Source organism: Anarhichas minor, unplaced genomic scaffold (assembly GCF_050575085.1).
Source record: "Anarhichas minor isolate MPS153535 unplaced genomic scaffold, ASM5057508v1 ptg000024l, whole genome shotgun sequence".
Taxonomy (NCBI): Eukaryota; Metazoa; Chordata; class Actinopteri; order Perciformes; family Anarhichadidae; genus Anarhichas; species Anarhichas minor.
This window is the reverse complement of record NW_027466470.1, coordinates 6,664,805-6,684,843: the sequence shown is the minus strand read 5'-3', so window position 1 is coordinate 6,684,843 and position 20,039 is coordinate 6,664,805. Positions and strand designations below refer to the sequence as shown.

The window sequence follows — 20,039 nt, the reverse complement described above, 5'->3', positions numbered from 1 at the left end:
ATGGGTGGAAGGGTCAAACAAACACAGGACTTTTGAACAGGAGACTTCTTTTCGTTAGACATTAACATTTTACAGCAACATTTTGCTGTAACCAAAACCATGTTAAATCATCTTACAACAAGTTCTCGGGCCAGCTCTGTCTCTACTGTGGACTGGACGCCGTGCGTCACCACGACATCCTTACAAATGCAAGCACCAGTGTTCCTTTACTTTTTTGTAATTTTTGGTTGAAACCATTTTCGAAGAAACTGTAAATTAACTCATGGCTGCAGCTGACACTGATATGATGCATTTAATAATGCAACATGTCCTCAATCACTCACCAGTGTTCATTACGCTCCTCCCACAGAGGGGTTGTTGAGTTATTGTCATTAGCAGGTTGAGGACTGCCTCTAGTAGTTTGTTTGACATTCTCACGACAACTCTTCTCTCATGGCTGGGATCTTTAAAATCAAACTGAAGAGACGTTCCCGCTAGAAGGAGGTCGCCTGAGCCCCCCGTGGGCTTGAACTGTTATCTGAGTGATGCTTCGCTTGGCCGGCGTGAGATGATTTTGATTGCGACACTTCCACAGCCATCTCCGCAGCTCCGTTTGGACCTGCAGACAGACGCATGTATGCAGCCTAGTACCAGAGGCAGGAACTGATTTTGTTAAAGCCACTATGTGAACAATGTGCCCCGAGTGACAGTACCAGAAAAGACACTGTGGCAGATAATGTAGCAATACAAACGAGTAGAAATGTACAGCATGCTTGAATATTTGTATCATGTAACTGTCCCCTATAGTCACTTACCTCTCCATTCATGAAACAGTAAAGCAGTGCCACCACAAAACCCTGCAACACAAGAGGACATGACACGTACACATGTGATGTATGTATAGTCAGCTTTAAAGATAAACGGTTCAAGGTATCTCTTGGATGTAAATTTCTCAGACATTGCGATTATGTAAAAACTCATTTTTGGTCTGATTATAAGCTTGAACTCAATCGTTTAGATCCTAAGATGTTCCCCAATTGTACACACCTCAAGTGACAAATAAGAAGACATTTCAAAGTATTCATATTTTCTCCAGTCAATATGCTGTGACAAACAGGTGACCTTTTTTCTTTGACAAATTTGTTATACAAATTCATGAATACATAAATATTGCCAGCTCGAAAAGTTGCTCCAATTTCTTTTTAAAGTAGACTTTAGTTTACGGCGCAGACCAACGGTTAAAGTTTGGTCACTCCCCATCACTCTCTCCCTCTATTGGCCCTTTTCACAGCAGCCATTTTGACATGTCACAGGGTAAACACAGGTGTAATTGATAAAGTTAATCAGTGTCCCATTCTATTTAGTGTCACAACTATTCATCTGAATCAGCATGCACAATACCAGGGCCCTGGCCCACCTGGCACAGGGCCATAATTAACGTTATTAATTGCACCTGTGTTTACCCTGCTGTGACATGCCAAAATGGCTTCTGTAAAAGGGCTTGTTACAGTAGGAAATGACTCATGTGCTTATTTCATGACTAGAAAAGAGCAGAACCATTGTTAGTGTATTAGTAACACCTGCGTTATCCTATAAGTCAAAATGTCTGATGTGAAAAATGAGTATCCTGGGAGCATCCTACCCTAAGCAATGCACCTTTGGTAACTTGTATTGTGATTTGTCTTTATATAGTTTTTAAGTCTGGACTTTTTATTCTGATACCTCTCTGTTGCTTTATACCTGAAAGGATCCCAGGCCCAGCTCGATGTAGAGTCTGGCTGCCACTCCAGTGTTCTCGGGCAGGAAGGCGAATACTGTGTAGTGCATCCCAAACAGAGGGATGAGGAACAGTGTGGATTTAGCCAGCCTCCTGAAGGAAACGAATAACAAAGGAATGAAAGAAAGAAGAAAGCCTTGACAGCAGTCCAGGTAATGTTAAGGCACACCATCGGGCTAATCCGCCATGGAAACACATTTTCTCAATCAGCGATAAGACTTTCATGAACACATAATCTTCTGGCTGTTTCACATATGAGATTTCCGTTTTATTTTTGCTCTTTTCAGTATCTTTGCTCTTTTTTTAGTTTAGTTATCTTTACGTTTTGGGTTGATGGGGCTCATTTTTGAAAAAGGTGATGCCAAATACTTTCATGCATCAATCAGGATTTAGCAACTTTGAATCAAAATGTAATGAAAGTTTCCCAAAGAAGCAAATTAGCTGAGTTTTTCACTTCGACTTTGATGGTTGCTTATAAATATTTCATGTTAAAGACAAATCACGAAAAATTAGAAAGTTTCCAGGAGCTTTAAATTAAGATGCATCATCTCAACAACAAAAATCTGAACATGTAGTAGTACTAGCTTTTCACAGAAATACTCACTTTTATCAGTGTTAGTTTTAAATGCCAGAATGCATTATTCCACCAAGTTTCATCAAAGGTAGAGCAGATGTGACAGATATAAAATCCAACTGACCTTTAAAACAACACGTCATCGGTGGAATAGATTCAAATGTCAAAATACAAAACCCTGATGCATTGTGCATCAAAGTCGAGTTCAAATCAGATTGATGATGATGATGATGATGATGATGATGACGACGTTATTTAATTGTGGTGACATTACATTATTGCAGCAATTTGCTACAAGTCATGTGGTTTGAAATAAGAACCCCACCTCTGCATGATATCTCTCAAAAATCACAGCTACCACTGATAAGTACCCCCTGTCTTATTTTCTTAAACTTTATTAAGTTTATTCTTTCATGTCACCGATATGGTAAATTAGCTGCAAATATCTATCTAAACTCTCAGCCGATTCAAAACATATTCTATCTCAGATCAATCATTGGTTAACCCAATAGAGGTGTCTGCACATTGTGCACATCCGATTCAAAGCTTGAACAAGGACGGGACAATAGTCGTCTGGATATTCTAAATAACAAAAATAGTCACTCTTATCAGACATAACATTTTGGCTGCTGGAAGCTTAAAGTTGTTTTCTTTTAGGGTTGGAGTACTTTCAAGCCTATAATAGGATTGTGTATGTCTTTTGTCGCACCGGAGACTTATGCCTTTGTGTTCATGTGTCTGAGACGGGGGATGAAGCTTTTGAAAACGTGAAACATTGATTGAACTGGTGGAATAATCCTGTCGCACGGTGATAGAGGAGACATCTATTTCTAGCATCCGGGGCTATTTTTATGTGCTGCGTTCATTGTTAATTCAGCCGAGCTGGAATCTGAACCAACCAAATGTCAAAAGGAAGGAAGGATTCACTCAGGTAAAGAATGATTTCTGGGCTCCAAGAGTAGATTCACAGATGAAGCATATTCGCTCTTTAACTGTGAGGAAGACGTCAGTACTTTATCACGGGATTTCATCAATTCCCTCTTCTTTCCCTCTTCATAGTAGACGCTTCATAGAAACTGCCAACCGTTTCTGACATATCAGTTTCTTACTAAGATGTTTTACCTCAACACTGAACAATTGTTCCATAGTTCAAAAAGCACTGACACAACTTAAATTTGTCTCTAAGTATTGTTTAAAGGAAAGGACGGTCTGCAAGCAAATGGAGAGGTGATAGCCAATGTAGCAGGTAGCCAATGTCATTATCAAAGGCAGCCTTTATAGGAGGGATACACGTTAAGGTTATGGTCCAGTTGTGTCAGTAAGTCGTGACTCACATAAAGTGTCCGGTGTCATTGTTCCCGGCCATGGTTGAAGATTTAAGCTTTTGAACCAGGATCCGGATCACGTTGATGAAGATGACAATGTTGATCTGGAAGAGATACATGCACAATTACAGAATCCAAACATGCACAGACTGAGAGAAAAAAAAATATTTTAAGCAAGAAACATCTTTTTTTAAATTGCATATAAAATTAAAAAGATTGCTGAGATATTAGCAATTGATCCTTCGTACATCCAAAGAGATATTGTTTAATTATAGCTCCGCAACAGGGATTGTGTTTGGTGTTTACGCAGCGTGTTGGATGTAATAAGAACAAAGAGTGTTTGGAGGCTAGCTAGTCTTTTCCAAGGGATACAAATTGGCCAAGGAGCATTTCATTAGCTGGCTAGTTAATCAATATTGCATTTTGTTGCGTTTCCAATTCATTAGAAACCGTAGCACATCACCTGCATGGTACAGTATTTCTCCACTGAGTGGAAGCTGGTCTTGGATGCTACTGTCCTGATCCTGCTCTTTATTGGATTCTAAAAGTGAAACATACCCTAACTTCTGCTTCTCCAAGTATGTCAGCTATGTTAGAGTGACATAAGGAAAAATGATTAGATTTTTATCAAAATAGCCTCATTTTTTTTTAGCATGATATCAAGTATGTAGCCACCTTTTGCAAGGTTCTCAGTTTAAAACAGATCAGCTAGAAACATTAAAAAGTCAGCAGGAGATGGTGTGAAATGAAGGGCTCAAAAATCCTATGAATTTCAATTTACTACTTTCCACTCACCAGCAGCGAGACTGTTATTGGTCCTTTAATAATCCACCAAATAGCAACATTGTCTGTGTCGTCCCAGCAACTGCAATTTAAAGCCAATTTCAATTAATTAAATTAATTATGAGAATATATAAGCTGCTTTGGTGCATATAAATCGTACCCTTTGTCATCATAGAAGAATCTGGTCAACACCCAAAGTATGAGAACTGTTGATGGGAACCCTGCAATGTAAGAGCAGAGATTAATTATTGATACGCTGGATATGTGTCAAGTAAAATTAATCAAATGCTCAATCCCCAACTTGCATATGTACTGCATTTTTAATGAAAATGTTGTTAGGCATATAACACATTGTGTAAATGTATCTGTCTCCCAATTACATCTCCATGCCAGAAGAAAAAGCAGACGCAGGATAAAAGCAGAAGAGAGAGAGTGCAAACCGGAAAGATGCTGATAAGACACATTAGAGCCACTGAGTGAGCGACAAAAAAAAAAAAACACACCCCGGTTTGCTTGTCAGGTTGTAAAAACACAGATATTTAGGTCCAGATTTTCCTTGGCAACAAGTGCATAGTTTTATGTTTGAATCAGGTTTATTAATGTGTTTTGTTGGTTCATATGCTTCCATGCATTACCATAACTATAACCACTTCCTCTTACAATAAGCAGACTTTAGTACAGAAAGCCCAGTATGACCTTTTAGAAATTTTGTTTTGCCAATCGTCGGTTCTGTTGGCTAAAAATGTCAGGCACTCTTGCTCCTCACTAAGAAATTCAGCGTCCTCCCAACATCAAACAGGTATGCTGCTGTTTCTCACCGTCACTGTTGCACTAAACACAACTGGTCAGGCTGTAGTATTGTACTGTTACATTTTGGTAACAGGACTGAAGTGATACAGTCTGTGGAATATCACTAGAAGCACCTGAGAGTACGGGCTTGAACAAGAAATATACAGCGAACAGATAGGGATGGTGAGACCATAGAAATCAGTTGACTGAGCAAAACAGGATAACACAAAGGGAAAGCACTCAAAATATCCAGCTCAGCGAAGTAAAAGATAAGCGAGGGGAAACAAAGGGAGCGCAGAGGAAAAGAGCAGCCGCAATCGCTGCTCAGGAACAGCTATTGTGTAAATAAATATTGTCTGGAAATAGATTTCCAATCACTCAAATGTGACTGTGTAGTGAAATCACAAGACAGACCAACAACCTTCCAGTATCATTCAATGCAATACAACAACACCACAAAAACGGGCTCAGGAGATCCTGCGATCCTGAGACGCACGGACAACACAGGACCATAAAGCCTCTGGCCACATCTGCAACTGGCATGGAGGCATAAAAAGGTCTCTCCTATTCAATCGTTCGTCTGTTATGGGCTTGAGCGTCCTCAGACGACCTGGTCGGTCATCTCTACTCACCCCATCCAATCAGGATGTACCACCAGAAGTACTTCCTCTGAGAGACGAAGGTCAGGGCCAGCAGCGTCTGCAGATACATTCCCTCCACCAGCAACCAGAAGTAATTGGCCAGGATGCTGAACTGGAAGAACGCCACGGCTGACTTGCAGGCTGTCTAGAGAGGACACCGTGAAACAAAGTTACTACGACCGGATGTGTCATTATCTAATATGAGGCAGAAAATATTAAAGTAATTTGAATGCTGTCTGTTCAGCAGCAAAGGAATTATTAACATAATAATATACTACATCTATCTTTTTCATATATTCCGTTATTATATTATGAATGCATAAAGCACTTTGAAATTTACATGTCAGTTTAAGCATTAAGTCTGTGTACAAGTTACTGTGACTGTTGTTAAAACAAAGTTGGCTGATAACATGAAACAATATATTTTTTTATGTCACTGTTAATGGATTATTCAGTTTAGATGTGGGGTAATTTCCCCTTACTAATAAAGGGATTCTTCCCCTCTGTCCTGACATTCCTCTTTTCATTGGTCATTTAATTCAAATAGACAGCAGATGTGGGAATCTGCTTTATGATGGGATAATTATAGGCTAATAAGCGTGCTCACTGTGGACACGGAGCAGTGGTCCAGGGTCTCGTCAGCAAACAGCACGGTGTCCTTAATGAAAACAGCGCTGGCTCTCAGGACGAAGGAGGAGAACAGGTTGACGTGGATGTAGTTTCTAGTGCAGCGGAACTTCCTGAAAGAGGCACAAATACACATGTACACCAACAGTCCTACTAATAGATTCCCAATCCTCGAACAAAGGCTTTACACTCTTTATTGATCAGACAGTCGATCATGTGGATATTTGTGTCTGTTGGAGCATGTTACAGCTCTATACTCGTCTGTAAAGCTATTTAATTCTTGCTCGCCGCCCTTCTTAACACTCCAGTTAAGAATCTGAACTACATAACTGGCTGGTGAGTGAGCACCCTTGCTGTTGTCCCTTTTATTGCCCTTATTGTTCAGGGACATTGTGTGCTGCTGTGGTCTTACCTGAAGGCAGTGAACACCACTATGGCTGAGATGAGGGAGATGAGCGAGGTTGCGTAGCCCACAGTGTAAACCTGTCTGAACGTGTAGAGGTAACTCGTCTGCAGAGAGACAAAATTGTGATGCTGTCAAATGTACGAATGGGAAATAACTCGATGACTGAAATGTCACACGAAATGTCTGAAACAGTGGATCTGACGGAAGTGCAGTGGTAGAGTACATATATTTGATACATTTAGTTACTTTGCAGTTTTATAATACAAAATATAATCAACAAATATAATAATATATATTATCATAAGGGGGGATTCACAAGATAACAGTGGATAAACTAGATACAAATTAGCCCCATGTTTAACAGCTGCGGCATTAAAATCATCACCAATCATTTTGTAAACATTATTCTGCATAATAACTTATTTTTAGTACTTTAAGTATAATCTGATGCTAATACTTTTACTTGTAACACAGTATTTCTACACTGTTGTATTAATGCTTTTACTTAAATAAAACATCTGAGTACTGCTTCCTCTACTGCAGGATAGAATATAATCAATAAATAAAACTGAAAAGTTTAATACAGATACAAAGAGACATCAAAGTTTTAAACCTCTAACTTTGCTGTAGTTTGTCTTAGAGAATTATATCAAACACATTTGACTGTTGTCTTGGCTGTTTACATGTATTCTTGGAACAAAAGTATCACAAGTGCGTGTTGTCTTTGCACTCAAAGAGGTCTGAACTGAAAAGGAAGACGCGAGGGAGGAAGATCAAAGAGGGAGCAGAAACAAAATGAATAATTAACTGATTGGCATGATTACAGCATCGTGTGCTACCTCAGATTCGGGCTCGCTGTCGTCGCTGAAAGCACAGGCCTCGTCGTAGGGTGGATACATTTCTGACCAGCCATGGACCGTACAGTTCCTGTAAACATACCCTGACGTGGGAGCAGACAGAAGGGGGGCATGAAGGGATTCAAACTGATTTCAAGTGATTCATCCACTGCAAAGATTTTCCCAACACATCATACAACCTACTCAGAAGCTCAACCAATTTGTTGTTCTTCTTCTTAACCATCTTTATGGCTTAATTTTGTCTGAACTTCTTGGACTGTAGTATTAATTGTGCCGTGAAATGCTGCTGAAAATGGTTTCAAATGCCAGTGGCCAAAAGTAACTACATTTACGCAAGTACTGTACTTTTAAAAGTACTTGTGCTATACTTGAGTATTCCTGTTTTAACTTGTACTTGGAACCCAGTAAAATTCTAAGGAAAATACTATATAAGTACTATTCTGAAACGGGCCATTCTCCATGATGAGATATTCTACTTTGGTACTTTAAGTATATTTTGATGCTAATACTTTTGTACATTTTTGAGCATAAGAAATAGTATTGTGAAATAGTGAAGTATCTCATATTCTAAATGATGTATTACATCGTTACAAGTTGTAATTCCTGTGCACATTCGGACTGCTACACTTGATATTTCCTCTCTTGCACCATTTCACTCCATTAGTGCTTTCAGTCAGAAACGTCCATTTGGAAACAGCAGGAGTCGGGAGAAGACTGTGAGCTGGATCGCTCCCTGCACTGCTGTGTTGTAGGATTGTACATGTGTGCCAGACATGGAGGCTTTAGTTGGACACAAACATGCATGGCAGTAGGTTGTTTTTCTCTATATTCTCTGAGCAAACCGGAAATAAACTACACTGCTGAAAGCAAAGACTCTGGTCCGTCTGAGTGATCTGAAATGCAGATCATCATGAGCCATGATTTCCATCAATGTAAGAAGGGAAATAACATTATTCCTTAATGTTCCTGACCTTTCCTCCGTTAATGATGTAACTAAAAAAGTAACTTATTTTACAAAGTAACTGAAAAAGTAACTTATTTTACAAAGTAACTAAAAAAGTAACTTATTTTACAAAGTAACTCAAAAAGTAACTTATTTTACAAAGTAACTAAAAAAGTAACTTATTTTACAAAGTAACTAAAAAAATATATATTTTTCGACATACTATACTATGACTTTTAATTATAATGAAGTCTCTCCTGGTTGAATGACATATGACTGTTTTCGACATGCTGTACTATGACTTGTTTAAATTAAGTTGAGTATCTTCAAAAATAAAGTAACTAAAAAAAGTAACTTTTAAAAGTAAATGAAAAGTAACTTTTAGAATATAGTAACTTCAAAAAAGTAACTTTAAAAATAAAGTAACTAAAAAAGTAACTTATTTTACAAAGTAACTAAAAAAGTAACTTATTTTACAAAGTAACTCAAAAAGTAACTTTAAAAATAAAGTAACTAAAAAAGTAACTTATTTTACAAAGTAACTAAAAAAGTAACTTATTTTACAAAGTAACTAAAAAAGTAACTTATTTTACAAAGTAACTAAAAAAGTAACTTATTTTACAAAGTAACTAAAAAAGTAACTTATTTTACAAAGTAACTAAAAAAGTAACTTATTTTACAAAGTAACTAAAAAAGTAACTTATTTTACAAAGTAACTAAAAAAGTAACTTATTTTACAAAGTAACTCAAAAAGTAACTTATTTTACAAAGTAACTCAAAAAGTAACTTTAAAAATAAAGTAACTAAAAAAGTAACTTATTTTACAAAGTAACTAAAAAAGTAACTTATTTTACAAAGTAACTACAAAAGTAACTTATTTTACAAAGTAACTAAAAAAGTAACTTATTTTACAAAGTAACTAAAAAAGTAACTTATTTTACAAAGTAACTAAAAAAGTAACTTTAAAAATAAAGTAACTAAAAATGTAACTTATTTTACAAAGTAACTAAAAAAATATATATTTTTCGACATACTACACTATGACTTTTAATTATAATGAAGTCTCTCCTGGTTGAATGACATATGACTGTTTTCGACATGCCTTGACTATGACTTGACTATGACTTGTTTAAATTAAGTTGAGTATCTTCAAAAATAAAGTAACTAAAAAAAGTAACTTAAAAGTAAATGAAAAATAACTTTTAGAATATAGTAACTTCAAAAAAGTAACTTTAAAAATAAAGTAACTAAAAAAGTAACTTATTTTACAAAGTAACTAAAAAAGTAACTTATTTTACAAAGTAACTAAAAAAGTAACTTATTTTACAAAGTAACTAAAAAAGTAACTTATTTTACAAAGTAACTAAAAAAGTAACTTATTTTACAAAGTAACTAAAAAAGTAACTTATTTTACAAAGTAACTAAAAAAGTTACTTATTTTACAAAGTAACTAAAAAAGTAACTTTAAAAATAAAGTATTCAAAACAAATTGACTAGCTGTCCTTTAAACACTAATTTACAGATCCAAATAATTAATAATTGATTGTACTTATTACTGTTTCAAAAAGGATAATCACTCTAAATATAAAACCTCTTAAAACACTTTTATTCTCATGACTATATTATTCAGAATATGTCTCTCTTGGTGTTATTGGCACCATCTTTCTGGAAACACAAATCCTTCAACAGCCGAAGAGGAAGTCTGACTGTCAAATGTGAACTCTGCAGACAAGATTCCAAGTCTTTTCTCCTTCCAGAAACATCCCAGAGCATATATATATTCTTGCCAACAAACGCACATGAATAATTCATTGTGCTCCTTCATCAGTGCGACTCCAGCCTGCATTTGCGCTGCAGATTATACAGAACGGATAATTATACTTGGCTGTGGAGCAATGGGACTTCTACGTTAACTTTTATATTTTTAACTACGCTACTGATTACATGACTGAAATTGAGTTATTCTTTTCTTTGTTTGTTGAGATTGTGATGAACATAGAAACCGACCTTGATTGCTGGAGAAATGCTGGAAGACCTCAGAGCAGGATTTGTTGACTACCTGCCCGACTTCAGCTGTCAGCCAGCAGCCGATCTCATCCCACTCTGTGTTACATCCTACGAACACAGGCAGAGGGAGGAGCAGGGTCAGTCAGTAAGAATGATTAATAATAATAATAATAATAGTGATAAACTGCATTTACACAGCAAAGCAGACATCCTCATGCTTTCAGGCTTTGTTTAGGGTAGCATTACTTGCCCAAGCTACATACATACCTGTGTCAAGAAACTCAATTACACAGTGTACAAAGAATGATAATGCATCAGTTGTTATTAGCAGCCAGTGGTGGTGAAAATAAATAAATTAGCAATGGTAATTGCCATAATATGTACAGCATGTATGCATTTGCATAATATATTGTTTTGCTTCTTTCATATCTAATTCCTGCAAAGTGCTTCCTGTCAGTCCTGTGTCATCACATTAATATCAATTGAGTGGTTTTGTCTGCTGCACTAAAACTATCACTCACCTTTCTTCAGAAGTGAACATGGCAACAGGAAAACTACATCTAATTCTCTCGGTTCTTCAGGGCCCAGACTGTGAAGCCTCTGGGAAGTTTATTCTGTTAAACACTTTTCTGTTTTCTGAAATGTTGTGTTGTCTGTGGATTGCAATGTTGTCATTTGTTCCACCACTTTGGTTCCTGATGTAAATATTTCGACAACAATTTTATGGATTTCCATGAAATCTTGTACAGTCAAGGTTCCCAGAGGATGAATCTGAAAGACTTTGGTAAGGTTGACATTTTTGTGGTTGTGGTTTTGAGTGAAATCTCTTGAGAACTATTTGATGGATTGCCATGAAATTTGTTTCAGAGTCAGACATTCACATCTCCCTCAGGAGATTCCCATCAGCCTCAGCTGTACTTTGTGTTTTGTGCTATTTAGTCTGACTCACAGGATGTAGTCTGGCGGTATAAGTCAGCGTTTATTTCTTCGATACCAGAATGATGTGTGGAGTCAGACCTTTCTTTAGTGCTGACACAGTGCTGAGGAAATAGGTCTGGCTATGTGAGACTAAGTGCTATTTAATAAATGTTAGCAGGCTACCAAGCTCACTAAGAAGGTTAACGATGGTAAACAATAGGCCTACTGCTAAACATCAACATGTTGCATTTTAGCATGCTGATGTTACCATTTAGCAAGTACAGCCTCACAGAGTTGCTGTGGCATGGCTGCACTGTTTGACATTTTTTTGAAATTTTTGTTTTGCACACCAGGACAACCGCTGGATGATCAAAAGAATAGTTTCCGCTCATAATGAGGAGGAGCCAGGTTATGCATTCACATAAGCCGCTTAAAAAGACATAAGAAGATTCAGTACTATTTGTGCATTAGTCAAATGCTCCAGCTTCTTACATCGTTCCTGCCTTACATGCTCTATGCATGATGAGTTTCTCACAGACTCCCTGCTGTTACATTTAATTGAGAGGAATCTTGGAATATTTCAGCCCACCTCTGGTCTTTTATCGGCGCAAATCCACCCAAACCAACCACCTCGACTACAGTACAGGGGATCTGATCATCAAGTCACATATTTCTTCTCATGCAACCAAAGGAGGATATTTATACTGATGAACTAATAAATCTATACAGCTGACAAGTCTTATCAACAGTCCTTGCCTTGCTTTGTTTCTGTAAATAGACTGCGGTAAAAGCATTTGCTAAATGTTACTCGCACCCCAGTTTTTCCATCAACTATCCTACATTTCCCAGATTCTCAATAAGCCTGGCATTACTCACCGGTACATAATGGACTAATTCACATATCAATGAGGAGATGGTGTCATGAGGCGAGATGACAGGTTTGACAGGAGTGAACAAATGATTGGACGGAGTAAACACTGATACAGATTAGTCATTGTGATAAACGTGGTGCTGCAAATATCTGCAGCCATCTCCATCCACAGTGGGTAAATGTCAAAGGCTGTGATGATGTCTTTTTTTCTTAGGCAACAATACAAGGAAATAAGTTACAATTTACTGCTTTTTGCATTAAAATAATTGATCAAATGAATTAATTAAATTTAACTCCTCCGGCGCTATAAGTTTAAAGCAACATGTAAAACTATGATTCTTATTCTTCTCACAGCAAGACGTCGGTGAACCACCTCTATGTGCTGTCATTTATTTCACCATGTGCATTTATCCATACATTTTGATTGGTGGCAAAATAAAGGTTTAATGGAATCAAAGCACAGTTAATAATAATGTCACGTACTCCAATATTTAAACCCCCTGTTATGTAAATTTAATTGAAATGCCATCACTCATCTGGAAGGTAATTTAACCGTCAAGATTTCTATTTTAACAAGACTAAAGTTTGCAGCGACGCTAGCAGGTCATGAACTAAAGAGATTGCTACACTGAGAACATGTAACAACACGATTTGGGTCATAAGACCTTGAACCTTCTGTTCTTTGATTATATTATCGAAAACAAATCAAAATTTAAAAACTGATCACAATTAAGAGTCCACAGGTAATTTGAGCAATCCACTGTGGGTGTTGACATTAACCTGAGACAGAGCAGTGAATTACAGGCAGCAATCTGTCTGGGTGAAATATAGATTTTCTCTCTGTACCTTATTTAATTTGTACTCAGCCAGCGTATCTAATCCATTAGCCACTCTATCTGCTTTGTGTCCTTATCTCACAAACACAACCTGCATCCAATCAGGTAGTCTCACGAAAAACGATGTCATCGCCAAAGTCACTCTGGGAAGCGATAGGATGCAGTTATTCCCGGAGCACCTGTGTTGTCAGGCTGAGTCAGACTCCTGAAGCCGAGGACCCAGGAGGGGCAGAGGGACTGTGTCAAAAAAAATGCACTTTCAGATCTCAGATCTGTCTTTTCATTCAGTGTAAGCTCAATGAGTTGTTGCTTCTGGAGTGGTGTTATAAAATGTGGGGCTTTAACACAGCAGGTGGCTCTAGCACACCACCAAACACGCCACAACCTTGTATTTTACTTTACACTGCTTTCTTTACAGGATTTTGTGTTATTTATTCATTTACTTGATACTGTTATTCTATGTGTGCTTTGCCTTTCGCTCACCTGTAATAAATGAATCATTTGTGGCATTCGTTTTTATGAACCATCCCTGTATCAGGGAGCAGTGGGCTGCCCATGACAGGCACCCGGAGAGCCGCTGGGGGGGTCAGTGTCTCGCTAGTCGCCCCCAAAACTTAATTAGAGTGAAAACAATAATTAATTACATAGACATGGTAAAATGAATAGTGAAGAGTCTTTGGTGATTGGACTCCATCGTGATGTAGTATATTAAAAGGGGGTAGTTAGATCGAGAATATTCCCCCTGGAGTCTAGGCACTGGTGGTGGTGGGGATGAAGGGAGTTGCTGAAGATCCAATGATGGGATGAGTGGCAGGACTGGGCACTGGATATGACGGAGACTGGAGGTGAATGGGGTGGACGCGGGTTGTATCGGTTCATGCTGCAATGACAACTGAGAGCAGAAGAGAGGAGAGCAGTTTTGAAATGTTTACAGCAACTATATGATTGGCTTAAGGAAACCGTGGCTGGACCTGGTTGGTAAAAGTGAACGCCAACAATCAGCTGACAGCGTACAAGCCGCAGAGATAGAGGGAAGGACAGATTTGTGAATGAATGAGTGAGTGTAAAGAGAGTCTTTCTGACTGAACTAAACTTCATTTACTAAGTTTTAAAAGCAACCCCTTAATCAATAATTGTATTTAAATGTTTCCTTTGTATACATTCCAAACTCATGTCAAAATGCTCAGTAGCGCCCATTGATCAAATGCACATAAGCTCATTATACAATTTTTGAATTAATATAAGTAATATGTATCAATGGAGGCCTTTTCAGTCCCATTGCATTAATACCAACGCAGCTGTAACTCCAGTATGGTGCTTATAAAGTGAACTTAAGCGCATTATGATGACATTTACAGTTTAAGAGATATTGTTAGTTTTATATCACATTAGAATCTATTTAGATGCATTATTTATAACTGAACACCTGTAGACAGTAAAAACTCAAATGATATTTTAAAATACTCTGTATCACACTTTAATTAACTGTACTTAAAGCCCCAATCATTCCCACTGCATCCAAAACTCAGACAACATATTCAGGTGTTTTATTGTTTGTATGATGAGAAAAGTCATCCACAACTTCTAACATTTTTTTATTGGACCCATCCCTCATGCATATGGGCTCAGTAGTAGAGGCCTGCCCAAAATCTGCCAGAAGAGAACAACTGAACAGCTTCAGTCTGCACAAGAAAAAAAATATATATATTTTTTTTATTTCTTCTTCTTCCACTTTGCTCAGAAAACACCACAGATATATTCAATGTCATATATTAGAAAATGAATTATTTGTTTGACAGAGCCAGAGCAGCGTGAAATTAAAGTATGAAATATTTACAACTATACGTGGACCACCTGAGGCTCTGGGGAGCTTGTGACCTCAAAGACAATATTTGCAGAAGCCATTCAGAAGGGTTATGACAGAAAAAGCACATGCATAATCCATCAGTTCCTGGACCATTTTCACCGGCTTACTGGGAAACTTGAACTGAAATAATGCTAAGAACCAATCAAGTAGCGAACGCGGGTGTGGGCGTCATCGTTTCTAAACTTATCCGTCCTCGGGAGCGTTTTCAAACTCCTCCGTTTTCGGTGCTCGAAAACGGCGGCGTAGTGTGGACGCTCAGTGTAAACGTAGCAAAACATATGCGTTTTCAAATGGAAACGGAGTAGTGTGGACATTGCATGAGCGAGAGGCCTGCCTTTGTTTGGTGTTTGATTCTGTAAGCTTCCCTTTTAGTAAAATGTTTAAAAGGATGATTTTAATAATGAAACTGAACTATGAGATATTTCTTCTAGCTCATAGTATTCAATTAAACAGTTGTTAAATAATTGTGTTATTTCTTAGATTCTTCATGTTTGGTGAGGGACTAACACTTGGAGTGATCGCTCTTAGGCACATCAGCCAAGAAACAAGGTATACACAAGCAGAACAGAGATGTTTTAAATAGGTTTTAGTCCCTTTAATACAATATTAACATAGTTCTTAACGAATATAGATTCCAGTCACCTGCATTAACATGATTCTTATTAAATCTATATACAAATATTTTGTGATAACTTCCTGTTTCTATGCATAACTCTACATTAACCTCCCTGATAGTGCATTATAGCCCCACATTGTTTGTTTTGGCCTTCTTTTGTGCATTGCCAATACAATCTATAGCAGTCTCTTGCTCCAGTTTATGCTGGGTCTTAAGTATAGAGTTATCATCTGTTCAAATATAAAAGGCAAAATATCTGCTGTAAAAGGTTGCTTGTCATATTGAGTGTTAAACTTGAAATGGTGGTGTGGCCACACTAAGCCTTGCTAAATATAAAGATGCATTTTTTTTCTCATCCACACTAAGCTATAATTAATCACATACAAAGCAGCTTTTCAAACAGCCCCCCTGTCAAGTGCATCTTGTTGAAATCCATTATGGGTAAAACGATTAAGATTGGCAGTGAAGTACAAGTTTGAAAATAAAGGATGTGGTTACAAGCTCGCCGTTCACGATCTGTTGGCGGTTTAAATGAGGTACATCGTCTTTATACAGTGACTACATAACTGTGCTAAAGTAATTGGAATCAAGGATTAAGAGATTTCGTTTTCCAATATTGTAGTTTCCTAATGCCAGAATTGGATGTTTGCCTCTGAATTTTAGATTTGGTGAGAAGGGAAAATTCTCAAGCATATCGTAGGTGGGAGGATCGTCTTCAGGTTTGGGTGTAATCCTAATAGAAAAAAAACAAACATCTGTTGAAGAGAGGAAACTGCTTCTAAATAGTATTACAGATTTCACGGCAGAGACGGCACATTTACGGCGTGTCATGTGGAACACACAAAATCCAGCAGCGGTACAGACCCAGCTGCAGAGGTAAAGACACTTGAGAGGTGAACGTAAACCTGATTTACTTACTGAATTTCAGTTGTTGCTTTATAAAACATATCTGGCAGCAGACTGCAACAAAGCAGCAGATGAATTCATTCAAGAAAATTGAAGTTTCATCGAGAAGATCTGATGTTAAGGTGGCGGAAGAAGGGGGACAAAGGGCAACAGACACCATCCCCATCATTTACTTAGTGTGGCATTATTTGCCATCAATTCATGCCCGAATCACACACAGAGCATACAGGCAGCATCTGTAGTAGAAGGTAGAGTGGCCAGGATGACAAATAGGACAGCTTATCCTGACACAATGACAGTATGTGGGCTCACATAGAAAATAAATAATGCATGTGGGTGTTTTGAATTGCAGCCTATGCCGGTTAGTTTTGGGTGTTTTTCTCCCAATTTGTCACTTGACATGAGCAATATTGTTATGAGGAAGGTGTTGGATGAGAGTAAAAATGCTGATTTACCATCTACTCTGCCAGAAATGAAGAAGATAGTGATGATTCAGCTTTTTAGCAATGTGGGCCTGTGGGTCTGTTGATCAGACAAGTCAGCCGGTCAAACGTGGCCGAGTTTTGGTCAATAGCAACACGTTTCACAGCAGCATGCAGCATATGACGTCTAATTGGTTCCATTACCACCAGCAGTCAGTCACTGATGTCCGTCATTGTTTCACAAAGGTGAAATTTCAACTCTACATGACTCTCCAGCTCTGCATGACTACATGTCACCTGCGTGGTCGGCATCACACAAACACACACGCACCCACTTCGACAGTGAAATTCATCAGCAGACATTTATCTGCATAATGAGCAGCCGAGGACAACTTTGCACCAAAGGGTTCACAGTCATCAGTAGTAATTAAGATCAAAGTAGCACGGAAATGTTAAAGTTCATTACTCTCGCGGAGGGGAGTTGCCAGGGTGTTGATGGTCTGGGGCAGTTTCTGATGAAGTGGAGAAAAGCGCAGCTTTCAGTGACACGGTTCAACATGGAGACACGCAGTGCAGCCCTCTGGGAGACTCCAGGTTCATTAGTATACAATGAAGTCAACGAGTCAGATTGGGAGGACAAACGGGTGAGACCTCACCAGGAGGAACAACAGGTGTCAGTGTGGTTATTAGATCAGTAGGATGAAGAGTACATGGTGTAATAACACGTGTCCATGCACATCTCAGTTACAGTCAGTCTCTGCAGTGTGCCTTTAAAACACACCATATATGGCCATATATTAACAAATGTGTGTTGCGTTGGGTTGTACCTGTAAAAATTGCGGTCTTGCTGTGTCTTTTTATAGCAAGTCTTCTCTGCTATTTCTATTGCAGTTAAAGGCAGTTAGCCTTTCAGCGCCCACTGATCCACCTCACATACACCAGCGCTGCATGTAAGACTTTGCTCCTGCCATGCAAATACATAAATATCAACATGTAGGCAATAGACAAACAATAGATTTAGTTTTTTGGTAATTGTCATTTATAAAGTGATTGTGGTCATAACCCCTGAAGCAATTTGTTGTTAAATCGGTTTTGATCAACATCAATTGATCTTTTTAGACATTTTTCAAGCAAAAGTGTTTAAAATGCACTGGTCCCAGCTGGCCAAATGTAACTATTTTATTATTTTTCTTTGACATCAATGATGGTAACCTTCATATTTGGGGGTTTGGAACAGTTTCAAGACATTACTTTGGGCTCTGAGAGATTTCGATGGAAGTTTTTCACTTTTTTTCTAAACTTGGTAGACACTACATCATTAGTTGCAGCCCTACTGTCTCTAAACAACAATCCAGGTAAAATGCAGATAATTTAACATAAAAAAAACGTAATTTAAGTGAAAGTCAAAGACAACTGGGCTTTTTGTTAAAGACTCCTACATTGTGACTGCATCACATGAATTGAGCTGCAAACTTTTCTCACAATGCGAAATCAACAGCAACAAACTGGCAGACAATATAACATCCTACAGAACGTTTAACCCACATATACATTTCCTTCCTGTGTGTTTATAATGTGCTGTTTTTTTGCCCACCCTTTTTTTTTAGTTTAGCCCACATGCCTGTCGATTAAAAAATCTCCCGCATGCAGTGCACCAAGTTCTTCCCAGTTATCTCACATAAAAAACACACACGAAGCTGCAGCAGCGGCAGCATCACACATGAACTCACCGCTGTGGTCGGTCTGGTTTTGCGCTTCGCTCCTCCTCGTCTGGCGGCAGACCTCCCGAGCCCTCAGGTGCTGAGAGATAATGGCGCAGTCCGGATGAATTGCTTCAGCCTGAAAATACGACACGATTTAAGTTATCTACAGTGGCTTAAAGCAAACACATGCACCTCAAGTCGATGCTCTTTGCTAGCTGTGGGTCAACAGACACACCTCTTTGGATTCAAAACTTATTTATTTTGTGATGCAGGTTTCAATAAATAAGTTTTATATTCCACCTATAAAACCCTCTCAGAAGATGCCCAAATTTGTCAAAGTCAAAAATAAATATAAACCTTTTTTATTGTCCCTGCTAATAACGCTCTTAAAGTTTTTAATTTGCCCCCAAAACATAACATAATTGATAAGAATAAAAGTCGTTTCTTATCAACATGCAGTTTGCAAATGCATGTTCAAAGCTTACAAAAGACGGTTTCTGCACGCCATCTCTTTGATGCCTTGTCCGTGTTTTCCCTGTTGATTTTTTTTGTCGCTGATTGATACCAGATGATGGATGCAGGTCGCGAGCCTCGATAACCACTAATTACCTCCAGCGGTTAATGACAGTGTCAGTGCATGTGCTCCAAAGAGCCGGAAAAGGACAGAGGATAATAAAGGTAATAGCGTTGCAATAAATGCCATTAGGCTCTAATTAAGTAGCTTTAATTAGTAGGTTAAAATGCAGCAGAAAGTGACAACTTCTGCTGCATTTTTCATTACTTCTTGAATGAGAATGTGTCCCAGATATAAAAATGATAAAAGAATTAGCACTCACTATAGGCCTATACCACAGATGGAGATAAAAGATGAGGAGCATGAAGGTCTCCTGTCGTCCCGGCAGCGCCTTAAAATACACTTCCATTTTCTTATCTGCCTTCTTCATATCCCTCATCGGATGATGATGTGAGCGTAAATCCGGGTGACTTGTTCCTCTGGTGCCTCCTAAAGATTGACTTCTTTGTTATAGCCTCGGTATGACAATACTCTGTCAACCTTAAAATAGATGAATCACCATATTCTCTCTGCCAGTAGCAAACTTGCAGGAGTCTCTCTCTCTCTCTCTCTCTCTCTCTCTCTCTCTCTCTCTCTCTCTCTCTCTCTCTCTCTCTCTGGGGAAATCCGGCAGGGCAA

The 20,039-nt window shown here is 38.2% G+C and overlaps 1 protein-coding gene across 1 annotated transcript; it reads right to left on the bottom strand.

Moving 5' to 3' along the window:
* Positions 1-451: 451 nt before the first annotated feature.
* LOC142956719 (vasoactive intestinal polypeptide receptor 1-like) lies at positions 452-19,800 on the bottom strand. The gene is made up of 13 exons (XM_076098449.1): positions 19,684-19,800; positions 18,875-18,983; positions 10,709-10,816; positions 7,741-7,841; positions 6,908-7,005; positions 6,476-6,608; positions 5,860-6,013; positions 4,599-4,659; positions 4,451-4,520; positions 3,665-3,759; positions 1,720-1,849; positions 795-836; positions 452-598 (listed from the first exon to the last, which is right to left on the bottom strand). The coding sequence occupies exons 1-13, from the start codon at positions 19,798-19,800 to the stop codon at positions 452-454; spliced, it is 1,365 nt and encodes a 454-aa protein (XP_075954564.1).
* Positions 19,801-20,039: the final 239 nt, after the last annotated feature.